Source organism: Idiotropiscis lumnitzeri, chromosome 17, assembly GCF_059441095.1.
Source record: "Idiotropiscis lumnitzeri isolate Australia: NSW breed Sydney's pygmy pipehorse chromosome 17, RoL_Ilum_1.0, whole genome shotgun sequence".
NCBI classification, from domain to species: domain Eukaryota; kingdom Metazoa; phylum Chordata; class Actinopteri; order Syngnathiformes; family Syngnathidae; genus Idiotropiscis; species Idiotropiscis lumnitzeri.
Window position 1 is genome coordinate 12,427,936 of NC_142407.1, and position 21,982 is coordinate 12,449,917.

General features: G+C 42.1%; 1 protein-coding gene across 2 annotated transcripts in view; it reads left to right on the plus strand.

Moving 5' to 3' along the window:
• Positions 1-21,982, plus strand: part of LOC148320303 (roundabout homolog 2-like) — a 59,392-nt gene that overhangs the window by 31,780 nt on the left and 5,630 nt on the right. Inside the window, exons 3-24 of one of the 2 annotated variants that reach the window (XM_088279401.1) lie at positions 1,276-1,433; positions 1,596-1,716; positions 1,865-2,003; positions 4,000-4,136; positions 5,058-5,069; positions 5,444-5,568; positions 6,583-6,754; positions 8,977-9,182; positions 10,446-10,527; positions 10,633-10,798; positions 11,247-11,413; positions 11,520-11,641; positions 11,817-12,048; positions 14,747-14,871; positions 14,953-15,124; positions 16,344-16,520; positions 17,275-17,301; positions 17,622-17,661; positions 19,114-19,241; positions 19,772-20,044; positions 20,756-20,918; positions 21,310-21,570. In XM_088279401.1, coding sequence (XP_088135527.1) covers positions 1,276-1,433; positions 1,596-1,716; positions 1,865-2,003; positions 4,000-4,136; positions 5,058-5,069; positions 5,444-5,568; positions 6,583-6,754; positions 8,977-9,182; positions 10,446-10,527; positions 10,633-10,798; positions 11,247-11,413; positions 11,520-11,641; positions 11,817-12,048; positions 14,747-14,871; positions 14,953-15,124; positions 16,344-16,520; positions 17,275-17,301; positions 17,622-17,661; positions 19,114-19,241; positions 19,772-20,044; positions 20,756-20,918; positions 21,310-21,570 — 3,205 coding nt within the window. The remainder of the gene's footprint in view (positions 1-1,275; positions 1,434-1,595; positions 1,717-1,864; positions 2,004-3,999; positions 4,137-5,057; positions 5,070-5,443; positions 5,569-6,582; positions 6,755-8,976; positions 9,183-10,445; positions 10,528-10,632; positions 10,799-11,246; positions 11,414-11,519; positions 11,642-11,816; positions 12,049-14,746; positions 14,872-14,952; positions 15,125-16,343; positions 16,521-17,274; positions 17,302-17,621; positions 17,662-19,113; positions 19,242-19,771; positions 20,045-20,755; positions 20,919-21,309; positions 21,571-21,982) is intronic. The other variant, XM_088279402.1, reaches the window with a different exon arrangement.

Consider the following 21,982-nt stretch of genomic DNA (forward strand, 5'->3'; position numbering starts at 1 on the left):
AGTGCAGACATGCCTGCACTGTTTGTAGAACAGACACATGCAATTGAAAATGCTCAAAAATAGAATCCCGGTGAACTCAATATGTCACACCTCGGAATTTTATTTTTTGATTTTTGCTGTTAATGTTAATCAAAATGGGTCCTATATTCAAATACGGACGCCACGCGTGCCTTTAAGAATATTTTCGGCGAGTGCGTGATGTGATGCGAGGACATTCGTGTCTGCCAAGGACACATTTTGCAACAATTTCACCATAAACCGCTACCAAGATAAACAAAATTAACATTGACTGCCATTGACGAGTATAGAAGTCAAAAAGGACATTCATTTTACTTGGGCTGGTTTCATAAGTTAAATTATAATACAGCAATATTCTTCACGAGAGGAGAATAATATGAGACTTTCTAGATCAGGGTTGAGCAAACTTTTTGATTGGCGGGCCACAATGGGATCTAAAATTTGACAGAAGGGGCAGATGGTTGGAGTGTTTTGGTAGCCTCGCCTCATCGGAGAAAAAAAATTCATTTAATTTTCAATGAAAGTGAACAAAAGCATGACAACAATATATATATGTCTTTGAACAACATTCACAAGGTTTAATCATTTAATTTTTTTTAAGTTCGTCGGGCCGGATTAAAACGCTTAACGGGCCGCATGTGGCCCCCGGGCCGTAGTTTGCCCACGCCTGTTCTAGATAGACTCAATAAATAGTCACATTTTGTTTGCTTCTACAATTCCACACGACATACTCGCTGAGGATCTTTCACATGTAACTTGTAACGCCTCCACACTCTGAAGAGGATTGGCTTTTCTTTAAAGATAGTTTGCGGCACGTGGCGGCATTTATCTATGGTAGGACATTGCTTGTAGGGCTGTGGAGATGTAGCGTTTGAATTATTAATGCTCAATTTCCCACTTGCTACTCTCAGCTCCCTTTCGTCTTGCTCTTGTTGCATTCTTCTTGCACTTTAGCTATCTCTTCCTTATATATTGTCGCGTTAATCCTGCCCGGAGATACATCTCCTGCGCCGACAGTTGCAGCTATAGGCGAACAACTCGATTAGACCTCCGAGTGAAAAAAAATATTTGGGGGATGTAAAATGTTTTGAAAGGAAAGTCGTACTGATTCAACGGACAAAATGATGCTTTTATCGGACATTAAGATTGACGTCCAGACTGCGAATGAATTGCACTCACCACCGCTGGCTGAATAAAATAATAATATATCTCCATATATTAATGAGTGACTCTCGATGGTCCTCTTTTGTTTCTTAGTGTTGCGAGATGACTTCCGACAGAACCCGCAGGATGTGGTGGTCGCTGTCGGCGAGACGGCCACTCTGGAGTGTCAGCCGCCACGCGGGCATCCTGAGCCCTCCACCTACTGGAAGAAAGACAAGAGCCGTCTTGATCTGAAAGATGAAAGGATCACAGTGAGTTACTCGTCTCGCTTTTTAAGACGTTTTTTTTTTTTTATCTGTAAATCATTTCACCAGTAGAGGGCAGAGCGGAATATCCCCGAGTTTTTCAAGAAATTCCATTTGTCGGAATTTATTTTTCTAAGATTTCCTCCAATTTGTATGCTTTCTTTTCAGGTTCGCGCAGGAAAACTGACAATCTCCAACACACAAAAGACCGACGTGGGGATTTATGTGTGCGTGGCCACCAACATGGTCGGCGAGCGAGAGAGTGAGAAGGCTCAACTCTCCGTGTTTGGTAAGAACTCTGAGATCTAAAGGTTCAAAAAGCAATAAAGCGTGACTTTCCCAGGTATTTACTGCAAACCATCACATACAGTATTTATCAGCGTCTTAAAAGTCAATTTAGCTTCCCTTATACGTGATGCACTCTTCCCTGCATCCAGAGAGACCCGTATTTGTGCAGCGGCCTGTGAACCAGGTGGTCTTAGTGGATGAGAGTGTGGAGTTCAGGTGTCAGGTCCACGGTGACCCGCCTCCAACCCTGCGCTGGAAAAAAGAGGACGTGGATATTCCCCGTGGCAGGTGAGGCAAACGTGTGAGTGTGTGTTTGCACTTTGTTTAATGAAGGTTTGTGTGCACACTAAGGCGGCGAAAGTGATGACGTGGAGGTGTTGAAGCGAAGCTAATGAGTCCCTCAAGAAGCAAAGAAGCAATTTGACATGTTACTCGTGGACTTTCATCGGTGTGGCAGAAATCATTTATTAGCCACAGAGAATCTCATTATTTGCTGAACGTCTGTGCTCACAGCAGAACAAAGTAGCCCCCCCCAACCCCCCGCTGCCCCGCCCCCTCCTCTTTTTGATTGCTTCAAATTCTCCAAGCACCACTGTTCTTTTTATGTTGCACATAAGGCTCATTTTGGCCCAGCGATAGACCAAACGTTATACGGGCCGTCTGTGTTGTTTAATATAAAATAATCCAATTCCCAGCCCGCGAGGAATTGCTTCTATATCGAGTCAACATTCTACCTCAAATACTTTTGGGCAGTAACGGAAACTGGACGTACTGCATTATATCATGAAATTTTGACGCTTCAAGGTGAGGGATGCGAGAAGGCCTTATTGTCGCCAACTCGTGATTTGATTGGCTATCGCAACTGGCTAGCAACTCGAAGAGCCCGTTGACTCGCACTGCCCAGACGCCTGCACGGTTAAATCAAGGTAATATGAAATCTGCCTGGCAACACAAGCTAGCTGAATTCTGATTGGATAAAAACTCGCATCTAAATAAATTACGATAAATTCAATTTATTTAAATATGATCATGATTTCTTGATTTTTGGGTCCACCACTGACTGTTACATGCGTTGACGAAGCAATATAATATAGCAATAGTCGACAAAGACTGACGATGTGGTAGTGCGTCCACTCAAGTGTGTTTTCTCGCGATGTCACTGCCCCCTTTGACAAAAGAAACACTTCCTCTTTCTCGCCCTTCGTTCCACATGTTTTATTCTTTTCCCGACCCCGTCATCCTCATGGGAAGTGTGTATCTGGGTCAGAGATGTTCTGTGAATGCAGTCCTCACCCAACTCCAGAATGACCGCACATCGATAACCCCCCCCCACCACCACCACCGTCCCCACCGTCCCCAACCCGTACGCTCTTTCAAATATGACTTTTCTCACCCTTGTGCCATTTCTCTGCCTGACTTGTCTTCTATGTGGAAATCAGCATGGCTGACTGCACAATTTCACAAGATCTCTCAAGCCAAAGAGACCCCAGAGAGGTGGAGGCGACTCCTTTGCCCCTCCAATCATTCAGAGTTGAGCCCCTCTTATCCGAACCCAGCTGAGATGTCCCTCTTGTTCTCACTGAAGCAATTGTGCCCTTATAGTGGACAATTCTGTCCTGGTGGCTGCACATTGATGCATCAACACTATGAATTAGTCATTTCTTACTCGTCTGCTCATTCATCAAATTCAGTTTGTCAGAGTGTGCCACTCCTTTTCTCTCAGCCAGTTTGTCTATCTGACTCTGTGTCCTGAATCTCTCTCTCTCTCTCTCTCTCTCTCTCTCTCGCATGCTCAAACCTAGCAGGGGCGTACCGCACATCCCTCACCGCAGTGGGTGGTTCGTCGTTATAAATATTGAAAGAGTGGAACAGTCAGGGTTCCGTCTGAAAGCGCCTTTAATTTTGTTACGGCTTCATGATGATGGCATAATTGCTCTTGTTCGTTTTGTTTCTGCAGCATTGTGTGCTCACGCGGGGAGTCTTAATTGCTCTGGAATGTGAGGTGCCTTCAATCAATCAACAGGGGGGGAAAAAAACTGTAAAAATTGTAGATGTGACATTGCCGTCAAAGATATATCTTTTCAATAAAAGACGATTCGATATTTATTTTGATATACTTTAAAGAGGAATATTCGGTTTGATTCAATGCGAAAACCGATTTTACGTTCCGACCGATTTTACGATCAGTCTTGGTGAAACGCCTATAAACTACCTGCAATGTTCACACTACTTTGTTGTCATTTTTCAAAACTGTGGCTTGACGGCGTTGCCACTCTGCCGGCAGGTATGACATCAGATATGAAAAAGAAGATCTTTTGCTGCGGATAAAGAAAGCCACCGTGAGCGATCAGGGGACCTTCAGCTGCCTAGCAGAGAACCGCGTAGGCAAAGTGGAGGCTTCCGCTTACCTGACTATCAGAGGTGTGTAGCTTGTGGTCGCTGCAATCCCACATTTTATGGTACCTCCCAACTCACAGAACAATCAATCCTTTATTGCACATTTTGCCAGCGTTAATGCACCCCCCCCCCGCCGAAAGGTTGGGCCTGGCCTCAAGCTTTCTTTTCACATAACAGAAGAATGCACTTGATAGCTTTACATTTCAGAGCGCAGATTGCATCCGAACAATGTATCCAATTTTAAATGAAACGTTTTCATGCAGCACACTCTCGCATGTTTTTATTGACCGATTAGGCAATATCTGTCATTGCCTTGGAGAGTAATTTCTTCAATTTTTTTGTGGTATTGATTGATCTTAATAATACTTTGTTTTTTTAACGTGTTACCTGTTGCAGAAAAATAGAGGAATAAAGTCTTAAATTCCGCACACTTTAGAGCGAGGGGCTGTCAAACTCAAATACACCGCGGGCCACCATTTCATTTTTTAAAAACAATATAAATGCTGATTTTTTTAGTTTTATTTCATTTTTTATTATGACAAATGATTTTATTCAAATGTTTATCAAATTATTAAAATTAATCAATACAATGGTTGGTTTATCATTTTTTAATGTTACTATTATCTTATAGAATGTAAAATGGTACAGTAGCCAAATATAATCACACTTGGGGCCAAATTTGGCCCGCGGGCCATAGTTTGACACCTTTGTTTTAGAGTGCCAGGCAAATGTAATTCCGGTCGTATGGCTCATGGCATTGGTTCTTGTCCTTCCACCTAACGTGGTGATTGAGAGCCATCTGTCCTGCAAACACCACAAACGTAAATCCGAGCACCATCTCATTCATTTCTGATTTTCATTATTTTGCTTTCTTTCCCTCTACTCCTCTGCTTTCGTTCTCTCTGTGTTGTGACTTTATCTCACCCACACCATTGTTGTCACCAGTTCGCCCTGTTGGTAAGTAACAGTTGATCCCATTGTGCATGCCTTTTTTTTTTTCTCTTCTTTTTGGTTTGAAGTCACGCTTCGGGCACTGCTGCGAGGATCCATAAACACATTCATCAAGATGATATTTTACTGGCACATCTTGTGTTGTCTCTCAATCACTGACTTTCCTTGTTAGGAGCCACTGAGAATCCATGGATGTACTGCGTCACGTTAGATCTTGTCAACCATTTGACTTTGAGGCGTCAGGCACTCTTAGTTTGTGATGTTCCGATAGACGGCTAATGCGATTAGCAAACGGCTAGTTATAAGACGACCCCGTATGCATGAGCGCCGTGACGTGTCATTGAAAAGACTGCAAATGAGCCACTGTACCGCATATTCAGAGGCGCCCCAGTTTGTGGTCCGACCCCGCGACCAGATTGTGGCTCAAGGACGAACGGCGACCTTTCCCTGTGAGACCAGAGGCAAACCTCAACCCACTGTTTTCTGGCAACGAGACGGCAGCCAGGTGAGATTTTGGCAAAATGGTTCCTATAATGTGCTGACAGCTCATGATGAGAGATATATTGTTTGGTGTCATGCTAAGAAATACATCAATATTGCAGCAGGGTTGATATTATATTTGAAATCATAATCGTGGAATAAAAAAAAAAAATTAAAAAAAAGCTAAAGCTAAAAAGCTAAAGCGATCAAACCAAGGTGACATTGTGTGCGGGTTTTTGTGGCTCACACAGATAATGAAGTGGTCGTTCATCATCCGTTGATGCTGTTCTGACCAGCCGACTCACATTAGAGTCATTAGAAGTAATGAAAGCAGGCTAATGTCCTTTCCTGCCAGCTTGTCTGCTTGGGGGTGCAGAAAGAGACAAAGCTGATGCCTCAACTCTCACAAGTGCAACATAAACACGGTGGGAGGGACAGTCAGGTCTGACGTTGAGCTTCTTGGCTAGATGATAGTGCGTGATATTTTGGGGGAAAATTAATTTCAACTTGACATTTGGATTGCGTTGCAATTTGGCGTGAAAATTGGATTTTATTTCATGAACAACAGAAAGTGTGCAATGATCATGTTCTGTAAAAGCAATATTTTAGTTTATGTGACGTGGATCAATTAAATAGATAATAATGAATGTTATTATAATATCAACATTACTTAATTTTGTCAGACAGGATTTAAGTGATTTCTTAACTAAACAAGTCTGGAGCTTGGCTGACGTCGGTAAAAATGAAGTCATCGTCTCAACTAGTAAATAAAAATAAGATATTAAAAATTAGTTTTTATGTTTACTTGGGTTATCTTTGTTGGATATTTACATTTATCTGATAGTCATAAATATTTTTTTTTTTCTTGAGAGCAAAGCTGCATGGCAATTTCCAAAGGACGTTTTGAATTTGAACCCCAACTTGGATTTGTGTCATGATCATTTTGGGAATATTCCTATTATTAGTGTAATATGCACACGCACATTTCACAGATCCATTTACAAGTTTTATTTTCCAACTTCACCCCCCCCCACTGTAGGATCTTCTATTTCCCAGCCAGCCAACTCAGGGCGACAGTCGTGTGTCTGTTTCCGTGAACGGCGAGCTGACCATTTCGTCAGTGCAGCGTACAGACGCCGGCTATTATATCTGCCAGGCCCTCACGGTAGCAGGCAGCATCTTGGCCAAAGCCCAGCTGGAGGTGGCAGACGGTAAGTAAGGAGAACAAAGCATGCGCGCCCACTTCATCCAGCACATCAAAGTTCATCGACACAAGAAACGGAACAAAGCCTTGGCATTTTTGCATTTCCCCAAACAATACAGTCGGTTTGAAAGCATTCATTTTAGGATTATTTACTTCATGTTTTACCAAAACGGAGCGACGACAGAAAAGGGAACAAAGGTCTCTGAAAAATAAATAAATACTTTTAATAATTAATGATTTTTAAAAAAATAATAATTCACACTGTGCTTTGAAATCACATAAACTGCATCAACTTGTTTATAGAATTGATTGTTTACGGTTGGCCTCGTTTTTTATTTGCAAGCCTCCATTTTGGTGCCGCAAATGCCAAGCAATCACCAGCAATTATTATTTTTACAACTCTCTCTCTCTCCCTGTGATGAATGGAAGTGGTCCGAAAACAAATAAAATAAAACCTTCCTTGATGGAACGGACACATTAAGACTTTTTAGACAAATCTTTAATGTCACGACTAAGTGCTAAGCTGTTGATGCCGTTCTCCACGTTTGTGTATACGGAGACGACGGAATAAAGCACGGGGGAGCGATCGCAGTGGAGATAAACAGAGCAGAGGGGTGATGTCGGATGAAGTTTAGGAAATGTCCTCAAGTACATGATGAGCTTGTTTCCAGTGAATGGAGTCGTACACTAAATTTGAATTTTTATTTCGTTAGTTTTTATTTTCAAGCTGTGGATTTTCCGTTATAGTTTCCAAGCTAACTTTCTCTCCTTGATTGGTTGTTTTTCCTCGAGCCCGCTGGTTCCTTAAAAATCATAATAAAGGAACAAAATGAGGTTGGAGTTTTTTTTAATTTTTTAACATTTTTATTATTTTTAATTTTTATTTTTTACAGATTTCTAAAGCATTACCGAGAATTTCAACAAATGTGCAATATTTGCAATATTACAACTCCCCGCCTTAACTTTGTGTACGTTTCCCAGACTCAAAGGCCAAGGCGCCACATGCCACAAATGCTCTGAATATCTGTCGACTTGCTCTGATGAAAAGATATGTTTTTTGTCATATTTTAAAATCATCGCTCATTCAACATTTGTGTAAGTAAAAAAAGACTCATTCACTACCAGCCAAGTAAAAAAAAAAAAAAAAAAAGGATTTTTGACGTCTTTAGCCGTCAATGGCCGTCAAAGAGTTAATGGACTTCATGCAAAAATAGAACAAGCAACTACAAATAATTCAATTTATATTTGCAAAACGTTTCGTCATATTTAATCCCTTACACTGTTCGTTCAAAATGGCGAGCGAAGCAGCCACACGTATTGATTAGAAGATCTGCCTGACTAGATGAGCTCATCAATTGTAGTCACGTGTGATGAGTCAGCGGAGCATTAAATCTGACATCATAATTATGATATCCTTTCATTATCGCCAAATTCATACTCATTATTTAAAATGCTGTCAAACGATACGGCTCTGCTTCTCATTTTGTTCTCACTATTTTGCAAACATTGTGATTAAAAAAATAAAAACGGCAAAGGAAAACCCGTTGTAAACACTTGTGAATATGGAGACAGACCTGATAACAGTTGAAAGCAACAGTGAGAAAATTGGAAGCCGGGGACTTGTTACAAGGCCTGGAGAGAGCCAACACTTCGGAAATTACCGTTGCGGAGTGCAGAAGCTGTTTTCTGGATGATATAACATACTTTAAAAAGCTTTTAAAGCCACGCATTGTTGTCCTCCTTGGCATGCTAATTTAAGAGTTTCATTTGTTGGGGGAGGCGTGGGGGGGGGGCGCCTGGAATGAAGGGAAAAGTCATTGTAGGCTACAACCAACAGGCATGGATGTGTTGAAAGGCGTTGGAAAGAAGGTACGGTAATTAACACCACGGGTTAAGCATCATTAATCCTCACCTAGTAATTAAAAGTGAAAGGTGTGATGCGGTGCCACGAGCGCACGGTTCTAATCTGGAAAAGCCTCAAAACAGTCGCTTCCTCTCGCAACAAACCCATCACATTGACTTTGAACATATTGGAACTGCAATTATTGCAATCACTAATTAGCACCTTCTGATAAGGTCATGGTTTTTTTTTTTCTTGCAAAAAAACAAAACAAAAAAACATTTCACAATTATAGAGAATAACAAGTCACCAGCTGATGCCAAGAATGCGCCGTCAAAATGAAAAGGTTCAATTATCATAACATCCATTCCTTCCCTGATTATCCTCAGCCCTGAAAGACCGCCCACCGCCAATCATCCGCCAGGGTCCCTACAACCAAACGCAGGCGTTAGGGCGTGTGACAATACTCAGGTGTCAGGCTTCAGGGGACCCGCAGCCCACAATTACCTGGCGAAAGAACGGCATCAGTCTGCTTGGAAAAGATGCACGCTTTTCCCTGCTGGAACATGGCAGCCTTCAAATACAGAATGCTAAGGTGAGTTGTCTTCAATCATTTGTGCGCATGATTTTATTTTTATTTGAATTCAGTAAACTTTGGATTATTATACACAGAACTCACAACAGTATGGCCACTATTTGTTCTAAAATCAACACTTGTTTTTCTGTTATGTTAAATCAGGTTAAATGTATTAATTTAAATTGATTTTGAATTTAATTAATTTTATTAATAATTTGATCACAGAAAATGTATTCAATAATTATCCAAAGTATGAAAGTGTAAATTTTAATGATAAAAAAAAATAAATAAATAAATCCCTAAAATAAAATCCCATGTCAATGCTTGCTTAGAGTGGCAAGCATTTCATAACTTCAACATTTACACTTCAAATCAATTAAAAAAATTAAAATAAAAAAATCAAGCGCAAGTTCTTTCAGACTTCCTTTTGGTTGATTTTTTTTTTTTTTTTGTGACGCCAGTCTCATTCAAGGACTCGAGGACACGGGCTGTTCTTGGCAGTCGGACGGGGCTAATATAATGGAGGGACTTAACTATGCGGGGGCCTGTCCCTGTGTCAAAGTGCTCTGCCTATGTCACTCACCTCCACTATCTCTCTCGAGAGAGCCCAACGTCTGTGGTCCCCGAGGCTTTGCCAATATGAACAAGATGATCATATCAGTGCTTCAGTATTTCCCGTGTCAGCACTCCTGATGATAATGTTGATGGTTCTGGGAATGGAGGACGACTATTATTGGAGGAAATCAATTAAGGAAATTAATGTCAGCTTTTACTGGGCTCTTCTTTTTTTTTTTTTAAAGTTTTTTTTTTTTCCCCGCTCATCCACTCTCAAGCTTGTCTCGAGCCAAATGCAGGCCAGTGAAGGTTAATGCATTTTTACTGTACTACTCGCTTGCAAACCTTCAAAAGCCCCGACTGACGCAAGAGCTTGTAGGAACCATCTGGGATCACAGTTGCAAGGACTATTGGATTCACGCTCGCGCTTGCGCACCAAACACAACACGTCTGAAAGCTATGCTTTTTGCAGTCTGAATGAGCAACGGGGACATTGTCATTGCTGTACAAATAAAATTGCTTGAAATTGTTACCTCTGCTGGAGAGGTCATTGCCACCCATATTTTCTTGTTGGATTTTTTTAATAAAGTATTTCAAGTGGATAGAGAAGTGAGATCTGACAACATTGCTCCTATTATATATTAGGATCTATAAAAAAAAAAAATATATATATATATATATTAGGATATATATGTTTAAAGTCTCATAATTCTATTTCCTTTTTAGCTATCTGATTCTGGCTTGTACACGTGTGTGGCTACTAGCTCCAGTGGCGAAACCTCGTGGAGTGCTTACTTGGATATCACAGGTATGGTTCCACTCCTGTGACATGTAACTTTTCTTTATTTGCATTTTATTTTGGGCGGTATTAACACTAAAGTGTTTTTTTTGTTTTTGTTTTTTTTTAAATCAGATTCGACTGACCCCATTGACTTCCTGTCTAACAACCTGACAGCCCTACCAGGGCCACCCTCCAAGCCAGAGGTCACTGATGTCACCAAGAGCAGCATCTCGTTGTCATGGCAACCGGGGCCAGAGGCTGGCTCCCCAGTGTCCTCCTATGTCATTGAGGCCTTTGGGTATGTCTGTGACCCACGGCCTTGAGACATGTTTAGTGACCCTTAAAAAGAGCAGATGGGAGGGGGGGAGGGGGGGTTGTTTAAAAGCAAGCTAAATAAATTTTCCAAGTAGCGAACTTACGGGATTTAAATTTGAATGGTATTTATTTGCCATTTAAGGATCACTTTAATCAACATATGACAAGTATTTTTTTTTTTTTTAATTTAAATTCCTGATAAGACAACAAAGTTGTTTCATCTTTATTGCTGAGTTTACCCTCTGATGAGAAAAGGAACAATCTTTCTTCGATTTCAGTCTTTTTATTTGACAGCATCTTTTTTTCCAACCATTATTTTTGTTTGGTTTCCCTGCCTTTTTAGTGTCCGCTTCAATCTTCTGTCTGATATAAGAACGAAAAAAAAAAAAAAGCTCCCCAGTTCATGGAAAATATTCTTCCTTTTCAAACAGCCAGTCAGTCAGCAACAGCTGGCAGACGGTGGCCGACCATGTGAAGACCACAGAGTTCACCGTCAACGATCTGCGACCGAATACCGTCTACCTGTTCATTATCAGGGCCGTCAGTGCTCAGGGGCTCGGAGACCCGAGCCCCATGTCTGAGCCGGTGCGGACACAAGGTACCAAAAAAAAAAAAGAAGACAACAATAGAAGATAAAGTCTCGGATCCTTGGAAAGAAGCATCAGCGTTGAATTGAAATCCTTTGATCTTTCTTGCCGTTTCAGACATTAGCCCCACGGCGCAGGGAGTGGACCATCGTCATGTACAGAAGGAGTTAGGGGACGTGGTGGTCAGCATGCATAACCCCGTGGTGTTCAGCTCTACTTCGGTGCAAGTCACATGGACTGTAAGTAGAGTTAAGATACGCTTTCACTTGAATCCTAAAGAAAATGCTCACTAAAGCAAGTGCCACAAGAGCACGAACTGAATTCTAAAAACCTCCGTACGGTTTTATAATGCCGTCCATATATCGCGCTACCGTACAGCATCCCGTCACGCTCCTTACTTTTCTCTTCTCTCAGGTGGAAAATCCATCGCGATTCATTCAAGGCTACCGAGTTCTGTACCGGCAGACGTCAGGACTGCCTTCGCCGGGACCGTGGCAGATCCAGGACTTAAGAGTCTCCTCACAGAGAGACATGACTCTTTTGGGTCTGAAGAAAGGAATCGTCTATGAGATTAAAGTGCGACCATACTTTAATGAGTTTCAGGGCGCAGACAGCGAATCCATGACAGCGCGGACTCTGGAAGAAGGTAAATCTCTTTGGACTTCATGTTGCATGTTTGTGTTCATTATCTTCCAAGCCGATCCATGTGCACGGTATGTTGAAACAGGCAGAACAGTCAGAGGTCCGTGATAAGCGCTGACCTCTGCGGATTGGCCGATGAGGGGGGACGGGTGGACATTCGAGATTGGGGGGGGGGGCTTAAACTGTAGCTTTTGATATTGACTCAGATCTGTAGTTGCTTCAATTTGGACCCCTGCGGCCATGTCTGCCACAAACCAATACGAGACCTGTTTGACACCATTTTCACTAACACACACACACGAATACACACTTTCAGTGTGCTGTATTTTATTTTCATTTTTATTCAATCCAGGCCCAAGGTCGTCCCGCAAACTCCATCAGACTTTCCCTCGTCTTAATCAGCAAACAGATTTAGCTCAGGTTGTTAGGATTAATAGTGACTTGATGCTGGGAAATGATAGCTGACAATCCTGAGGCAACAATCCAATCCTAATGTTTTTCCTCTCCTTGTAAAAAGATGGGGATAGATGATAAGCTCTGAAGCGGCTATTTGCAGAAATACCCTGGAAGGTGCTTTTCTGTTCACATCGTAGTCGCATTTGTCATTTCCAGTGGACAAAATCTGGCAGGAGATTTACCGACGGGCTTCCCGGTGGGTGTGACGATAGCGAGTGTATCTCCAAATTGCAACCTGGCCAGGTGCTGCATCAGCTCAAACCGGTCGGGGGTCCAGCTCGCAGTGAGAGCGAGTCAAGATAAGGCCATTAATATGAAAGAAATCTCCAACTTGCAGAATTTTACTTTTATGGCAACATATGAGAGGGGCTACCTGGGATTGTGAACATGCGCGTCTGCAAAAAAAAAAAAAAAAAAAAAACAAGAACCTTACCTCACTAGAGCCCAATTAAAATGCCCACACGGGATTACTGAAGGATTTCTCCTACTGAGGTAGCAATTTTACTTTCTCTGGATCCCGGAAAAACGTATTAGGGGACAGAAAAAAAATGTCCATTAATCTGGAGCCAGAAATGGATTGCACAGCAGAAAATTTCAGACAAACACTTATTATCTGCCACAGGCAGATATTCAAACGTGCGCTGCATTTGCAGAACCTTGCAGGGGTGGTGGGAGGGAGGGGGGGATGGCTCTGAGGACTAACAGAGCAAGCACACCGGTCAGGTGTTGAACTCTATATCCCCAAAAAATTATAGCTCAAAATTCGAACATGTTCCTGCCACGATGTTGGCAGCTAAGGCGAGAGACAATGTGATACTCCCCGTTAACATCGCAAATGCCGCATGTGGGGGTGGGGCCGTTTGCTAATTCATGTCTCAAGTAGCTTACACGATGGGCTCATTAGCAGCGCAAGTTATGTTTACCAGATTGCATCCTGCAAAGCAGCAAATTAAGCAGCTTTTGTTCTTGTGGCACAATGGGAACCATTTGACTGGGATGCTCGGCGCTCTGCAGCATTTACATTGAAGTACCAGCTGGGTGTTTATTTACGAGCTGTACACAGAACAAGGAACGTACTTGTTGGGCATTGAGGATGTTGTCATTGTTTGTGTGGAGAATAGGTACCGTATTTTCCCGACTATAAGCCGCTACTTTTTTCCTCGATTTTGAACCAGGTAATACAAAACAAGAATACATCGGTGCGGCTTTTCTGTGGATTTTTCTTTCATCAGTAGGGGGCGCTCTATAGTTCAGAAAATACGCAAAATAAATTTTTACGTTTTTTTTTTTTTCTCTTGGGTCTGTTCTGTTTTAATTTGCAAAGTTAAAAAGCACTGTTTTAGCAATCTGTTTATGTACGTTTATGTGCAGTTACAGTTCAAAATCGTTTGGTACATGCGGTAAAAAACATTTTTTTTTTCAACATAAAAAAACTGCGACTTATATCCCGATTTTCAGACTGTAAGACGCACCTGTATATAAGCCACAGCAGCTCTGAAAAAAAATGCAAAATAAAATAAAATAATATATATATATATACACTAATTATTCTAATTTATTTATTTGTTTTCGTTATTATTTTATTTTTTTATTTTTATTTTTTTAAGAGCTGCTGCGGCTTACAGTCCGGAAATTGCTGTGCTAATAAGTAGTCCCCGATTCAAAACAAATCTGCAATTTCAACCGTTTGCCATATCTCCGTTCAAGATAGTGCTTGTTTGTGACATTCTCTCTCTCCCTTTTTTTTTTTTTTTTGTAAAATGAAACCTGAATCTGAAAATGTCAAGTCACAGTGAGCATTTTGCCGTGCAGCCAGGTGGCCGACAATACAATCACATCACGGCCCACCTACTTTGCACATCTCTGCAATGCTGGACATATCAATGCTTTGCCTAAAGATAGCATTATGATTTAGTATCTTTTTAATTGGGTTCCAGCTAATTATTCTGTCCAACACAGTTTGGAGCTTTACAAAGCGTTTAATGGAAACGGTGGGCCCCAAGCAGTTTAGTAGTCCATTCTGAGAAGATAAAGTGTTAAAATGCAAAGATTATAGCGTTGGAGCCCTGCTGCCCACCGTCTCATTATATCTCCAATCCGCCCATGTGGGTCAATGGGCAAGGTAGCGACACGTAAAAATTAATTAGAATTTTCCTTGCAAGGCATTACATGGCGAATAAAGATAAAGCACAATGACTATTTCTATTTATTTCCCATTTATTGTATTTTCCATTTTGACCCATCAGCACCCAGCGCACCCCCACAGCAAGTGGCAGTGTTGACCGTAGGAAGCAATAATAGCACTTCCATCAGCGTGTCATGGGACCCTCCACCCTCCGACCAACAGAACGGCATCATCCAGGAATACAAGGTAGCGTCAAGCCCATCCATGTGCTTGGACAAAAAAAAAAAATACACAGCATAACCTGAAAAACCTCTTTGTCTTTGTCAGATCTGGTGTTTGGCTAACGAAACCCAGTTTCATGTCAATAAATCTGTGGATGCAACCATCCGTTCAGTGGTGGTCGGGGGTCTGCAGGCCGGGGTGCAGTACCGCGTGGAGGTGGCTGCAAGCACCAGTGCAGGGGTGGGGGTCAAGAGCGCACCCCAGTTTATCACTCTGGGTAATCCACTCACACACACGCACGCACGCACGCACACAGCCAAAGCCAGGATAAAATGAGCAAATAATGGGGAGACCAAGGTGTCCATCACAGTTTGGGGTCTGAGAAAATGATTTATCAATTTAGCACCCTGCAGAAAGAAGATTGCTCTTTACACTGTGGACATCTACTGAAAAATCAATAGTGGTTCATTACATGTAGTGTTTGGTAACACTGCCAAGTACTGTTAGCCATATCAATAATCCACTTCAATATATGGGCTGCAGTCGCTAACAAAGTAGAGAGTGATTTTTTTTTTTTTTTTTTTGCTGGAGCTTATCAGCCTATCACGTCTTATAAAATAGCAAAAGGATGCTCGGAGTATATAAGCCCAGAGTCAATATTGGAGCCCAGGACAGATGCTCCTCATCTATGACTTTTGACTGATAAATAATAACAGCCTTAACAGACAGGGAAAGGGAAACAGGCCTGTGGGCTGCAGCTTAATGATGTGTGTGTTTGTGTGTGTTTGTGTGTTGGGATTGGGGGTTCCTGCCGGAGACTGTGAATCTAATTTCACAGCACAGTAGCTGCAACAGAAAATCAAACTCTGTCAGAGCTGCTCTGTCAATCTCGTGTCTTTTAGGCTCAACTTGATAAGTGCACTGCTGAATTGATTAATTCTTCCGAGATAGTGGATGCACTGATGCTGGTTATTATTTATTTTTTTTGTTATTTCTATTTGGTTATTTTACATGTTTGTTTTCCAAGGCTCAGAGTTTTTTTTTTTTTTTTTTTTTGGGGTGTGAGTTGTTTTGACACATATGATGATATTCGTGCACTTACTCGACATCAGGATCAAATACAAAATTCAATGAAATCCAAAGTAGAAATCTTCATTTTTTTAAAAGAAGTGCTGCTACTCAGGTTTCCTCCCACATTCCACAAACATGTAGCGGTTAATTTTCTTCATGCGCCTTGTGATCTGAGCAGGAAAAAAAAGAAAAAAAAAAAAGAAGAATGGTTGGTTGCATGAAACTGAATTTTTTTCAATAATTTTGTTAATTTAGCAACATAAGGTCAAAATAATTGGAACCCAAACTGCAACCGTAAGAATAATAAACATTTCACAAGGTCCACTTCCCAATTCGCAATTTATTGATATGTTTTCATCAAACTGCACCGTTTTGAAATCTTTTCCCTTTCCTTGTGCTCGCATTTGTGCATCGGGGGTCCCCAGGTGCAGAACAGCGGGACGTAATGACGGGATCGGAGGGCAACAATAGAATCTCAGATGTGGTGAAACAGCCGGCCTTCATTGCGGGATTGGGCGGAGCCTGTTGGATTGTTCTCATGGGCTTCAGTGCCTGGCTGTACTGGAGGAGAAAAAAGAGGAAAGGACTCAGCAACTATGCAGGTAAAAAAAATAAATAAATAAATAAATCAATTTACATGGTTCTGCATCAATACGGAATCTCAAAGCTGATTTGGTCGCTCGCCCCAATGAGACTTGATGTCATCACAGATTTGACTCCATTTGAGCTGGCTAAAAGGCAGAACGATATGAATATATTCAGCGCTGGTGGAAATAGGCTGTATTTACTTTTCTCCACTGTGCATTGGTGTGCATCAAATGTGCCACGCTCCATCAGTCGTGCGCTTCAGCACTGTCACACACTCATGTGAGATAAGTCATTTAACATCGCCTCCCATTATCAGACCTTTGACAGCGTTGTTTGCACATTAACATGAAGCGCATTAAGATTGAAGGAGGAATTTGATATTTTTAGCCTTTTGGTGAGCTAGGGGGGGGGGGGGGGGGGGCTGCAGGTCCATTATCATAATTTGTATTCCGGTGACTTGATTTTCGGGTTTAAGAGGGATTTACATGAGTGCTGCATCTCTGATCCCTTTTCTCAAACTAAATTAAAAACAACAACAAAAATAAAAAAATGTTTTTCAGGAATGATGGAGTATGTGCAGCTAATGTCCATCACTACCTGTATGTTTTGATATAAACGAGTAATTAGGGCTGCACGGCATTGGAAAAATATGCGATATGTGTGTTGGCTATCGTGATATCGATAATATTGCGATATTGAACATGTACAGACAGAAATGGCATTTTCATTCATTTGAAACTCTTTCCTTCTTATTTTTTGTCATTGCAGTTCAATCCTTCACTTTTACCCGAGCAGGTATGTGTTTCCGTTTAGCATTTTTGGGATTATAAGGCGCAGTCTCCATGAACCGGTCTATTTTTTTTTTCGTTTCCACATCATAGGCCGACCGGGTTATACGGTGTTTATTGCAAATCAAGGGAAACAAACTCCTACAGTAATTAAGACAAACATCATTCCACTTTGGCATCCACACATAAGGCGCAAACGATGATCAGGCTCACTGTCGATTTTTGAGCAAATTTAATGATTAGCGCCTTATAGTCCGCAAAATACGGCGCGTTCCAAAATGCCAGCAATGTCAATGTCAAAATGTAATATTTTTTTCCCCCCTTAAGTCACCTTCCAGAGAGACAGAGGTCTGATCAGAAATGGAAGGTAAGAGTTGTTTTTTCCTTCCAAGAATGACTTTCAGTCTAGCATCTCAATGATAAGCACTCATTTTAAGGCCTTAAGTCATTTCCTGTGGTCAGAATTAGAATTTGATTAGACTTTCCAATCTGTCCTTCTCATAGCAGTATATGATTTTCACTGATGTACTGTGTACTTGGTGATCATTAATCACCCTTTTCCGATGAATGCTACTAATTAAAGAAGGCAGGCTGCTGTTCTTCTTCCGCGCTAATGTAAGGGCGAACGGGGAGGTCATGAGACGGGGGGAGAGGTGATGAATGTGCTATTTAAAAAGTGACAACCTATTTGACTTTGCGCAGGTTGGTAAAAGTTTGAAAGAACAGCGCGCTGAACTCGCCACTCAATCATGTACCATATTGGAAGCTTTGAGAATTTATGGTGGAAGTAGCCATGGGCAAGGACTTTCCCGATTAGTTCATTAAAAATTAAATGAAATAACTTCTTTAGTGTAGACTTCACTTCTGTTTAAGACACCTGGCATGAGTTGGCTGTAAAAACGTGGCGATGACAGTCTCCATCTCAATCTTAATTCGAAAAACGTCCTTGCTAATAATCTGAAATGAGGTCTATTAGACAAATCATATTAGCGAAAATAGGAAATAGATAAGAAAGCATAATTAATACTGTGCCATGCGATATTTCCATCGCCATGGCGAATGTGGCACTTGCTTCTTTGATGAATGCAAATGTGTTTATTTTACAATGGAAATGATTGATATAATTGTTAAACACCTTGGAGCTATCACCAAGTCAGCTGTAAACAATTCCCGTGGTGCTTGGCGAGTCAGGCCCAAATGGAAAAATTCCCTGCGTGTGCGAGCGCATTAAGTAAACATGCGAGCGAGACGCAGGAGGCATGCAAATGTTTTGTCATTTTTACAGCAGCTGATTCTCAGTTTTGTTGCTCACAATTTTTATTTATTTTATTTATTTATTTATTTTTTATACGTTCCAACTGTTTTTTCACCGCAACAAAATCGACGCCCCGGTTTCCTAAACCACTTACCGGTCCTTTTCTGTCTCTGTTGCCATGGAAACCACGCAGCCATGCAGTTGCACTGCCAGAGGCGGTCCATGTTTTCTCAATTTAAAATGTAAATTTTCTGTTGTGCTAAGGCTATAAAGCGGATTAAGTGTGTATTCAGGCCTGCCTGCTTTCTCTCGGGAGAGTTTTGGCTTGTGCACTTTCAGGGGAGGCGCGAGTCTGATATACAGACCTGCCATGCTATGGCCTGCATTGCACTCTTGTTTGTGCTTCAGGCTTTTCCATGGGGTAAAATATATTCAGAATGGATCACTTTTTTTTAGCACAGCAGGAAAAACAGTTTTATTAAAATGCATGCTGATATTTATTGAATCCTATATCTCTACTGTGCCCTTTTGTTCTCTCCGTCTCTCTGAATATCCGTCCCTCAGCCGTCCGGGACTGTTGAAAGCGGGTGACCCTGGCCTACCCTGGCTGGCGGACTCGTGGCCCTCCACCAGCCTTCCAGCAAACGGAGGATTGGGCAGTCCGAAAGGCAGCAGTAACTTTGGCCGAGGAGGTAAACACGTCTGGCTGACGGGAGTTGCAGCAAGCATCGCCCGCTCCGACGGTTTTGATGTTCATCATTTGTTATTCGCCGTGACAAGGCCTGACATTAACACAAACACGCAGAGAAATTAAAAGTGCCTTTGAGGGCTAGACTTTGCTAATGTGATTTGACAAGCCTGATATTTGGGATTAAATTTCTGCTATTACATTGACTTTTTGCCCCCTTTTTTTTTTCCCTCTCATGCTCTGCTATTGTGTGGTGAGACTTTAATCAGGGTTTACATGCATGCTGCGTTTACATGTTTGTCAAGCTCAGGAGAGGTCTGGTCAGCTGCAGGGGCCGAGCATCATCATGTGAACACTCCACCGGGCTTCCTCAGCATGATGCATGTTAATTATGCTCGCAGACCATCACTTCCATTCAGATCAAGTCTATTTATGAGCTTTTTCTCTCGTAACAAATGAGGAGAACAAGAGCAGCGGGGAGTGTTAATGACCTTAAAGATTCATCTAATCTTCACCTCACTTCTTTGTCGCAAGATGTATTACCATCGGCAGCGGTGGAGAAGACGGGCACCATGCTGTCCGACGGGGCCATCTATAGCAGTATTGACTTCATGGGGAAGGCCGGGTACAGCAGCCCGGTGCAAGATAGCCAGCCCACCCCCTACGCCACCACACAGATCCTCCAGTCGAACAGCTTCCACGAGTTGGCGGTGGACAGACCAGATCCCCGCTGGAAGGCTTCTCTGCAGGCCCAGCAGGAAATAGCCAACCTGGGCTACTCGCTAACTGATAGACGCCCTGCCACCGGTACAAATTTGTGTTTGTGTGTGTGCTGTGCACAGAAATGCCCAGGAACAAAATATGGCGTGACAGTTCGTTTTTTTTTTTTTTAGAAGTGGAATTCCTGCAAGGGAGTTGGCAAAGTGAGCCAGAGAAAGTGCAAAATGGAAAAGAGCGAATTTATTTCCATATTCACAACAAATGAACCCTTAGGATAATGCTCTTAATTACTCTTCTGTCTTCATCCCCGTTCTACCCTGGGAGCTTATCTAGCCCAGAAATGTCAGCCTATCATGACGCATTTCTTTGGGTGAACTTGATTAGCAATGCATCGGCGTTACGAGTTCTATACGTATATATATAAATATCCGTACATGCCGCGTTAACATACGGAGTAGGATCACGGAGGCATTTCCGTCGTGCGCTTTTTGACGATTCACAATAAGCTTTGTGCTCCGCTAAATGTCACGACGAGCGCCGATAACATAGAAGAAGCTTTATAGAAGAGCTTTGCCTCGGGTTTTGATGCCTAGTTAAGAAATATCATAACATTTTCAAGTCATCATATGCCATCAGCGTACAAAAAGAGACTTGATGAATAAAAAAGGAAAAAAAATATGCCTGAATAGGATCGGTGTGTGTGTGTGTGTGTGTGTGTGTGTGTAGAAACACACTGCAAAATGTGCACACAAGCACCACAAAGAATTTTGACTTTCATCTCTTGCTACTCTCCCTCAGGTGCAAAGGTCGGGAAGAAAAAGAAGGTGAAGGGTGGAACAAAGCCCCCTAAATCAAATGGGACATGTTGGGCGAACATGCCCCTGCCTCCACCACCCATGCACCCTCTGCCCGGTACTGAGGTTGACCTTGACCATTACCCGCAGGAAAGCCACAGAGGAGGGTAAGATGTGTTCACATCTCATCCGTCGACTCACACGCAAACACAAAATCAGAAGCGCACTTTGAAGCTCGCCGAGAAGCACCGGTCAGATCGCCTCCACATTTTTTATTCTGAATCGTGCTTATATAATATATATAATATATATACATATTATATATATATATATTTATATATATATATATATATATATATATATATATATATATAGATATAGATATATATATATATATTAATATAATAAATGTAATACCTTGCATTAGAGCGGATTTTGGGCCGAATTAAATTGAGAATTAAACCAAATTCCTAAAACCAATGAATGCGTTCTAGTTGATGTTTCTACCCAAGTGTGGAAAATCAACCGAACGATAAAATAATCAATGCTGTTTTCCAGATACGACCACAACAGTTGGGCCCCGCCTCTATCGCTCCCGTCGTACCGCCACCAAAGTTTAGACAATGACGTCGAGGAGGAAAGGGGACCGACTCCACCTCTAAGAGGACGAGCCTCCTCGCCCGCATCGGCCGCCTCTTACAACCAGCCTTCGTCATCGTCTCTCAGCTCCGCCCATCACGAGGAAATGCAGTCCATTTTACAAGCCCATTTGGATGAGCTGACCAGAGCGTACCAGTACGAAGTAGCCAAGCAAGCATGGTAACCAGCAACCAGCACCACTGGCATGAATTGAAATTTCATATAAGTCACATACGGGCGGCACGGTGGCCCGACTGGTGAGCACGATGGCCTCACAGTGCAGAAGTCGTGGGTTTGATTCCGGCTCGGGCCTTCCTGTGTGGAGTTTGCATGTTCTCCCCGTGCCTGCGTGGGTTTTCTACGGGTACTCCGGGTTTCCTGCCATATTCCCAAAAACACGTCAATTGAACACTCCAAAATGTCCCTCGGTGTGATTGTGAGTGTGACCGCGACCCTTATCAGGAGAAGCAGCTTGGATAATGGACGGATGGATACGTAACGTATAAAGTGCACGCAACGTATTCAACAGATATCGATATAAATTTATATCTATCGGTTTCTCACCATTAAGAACGGGGCATCCGATAGTGGA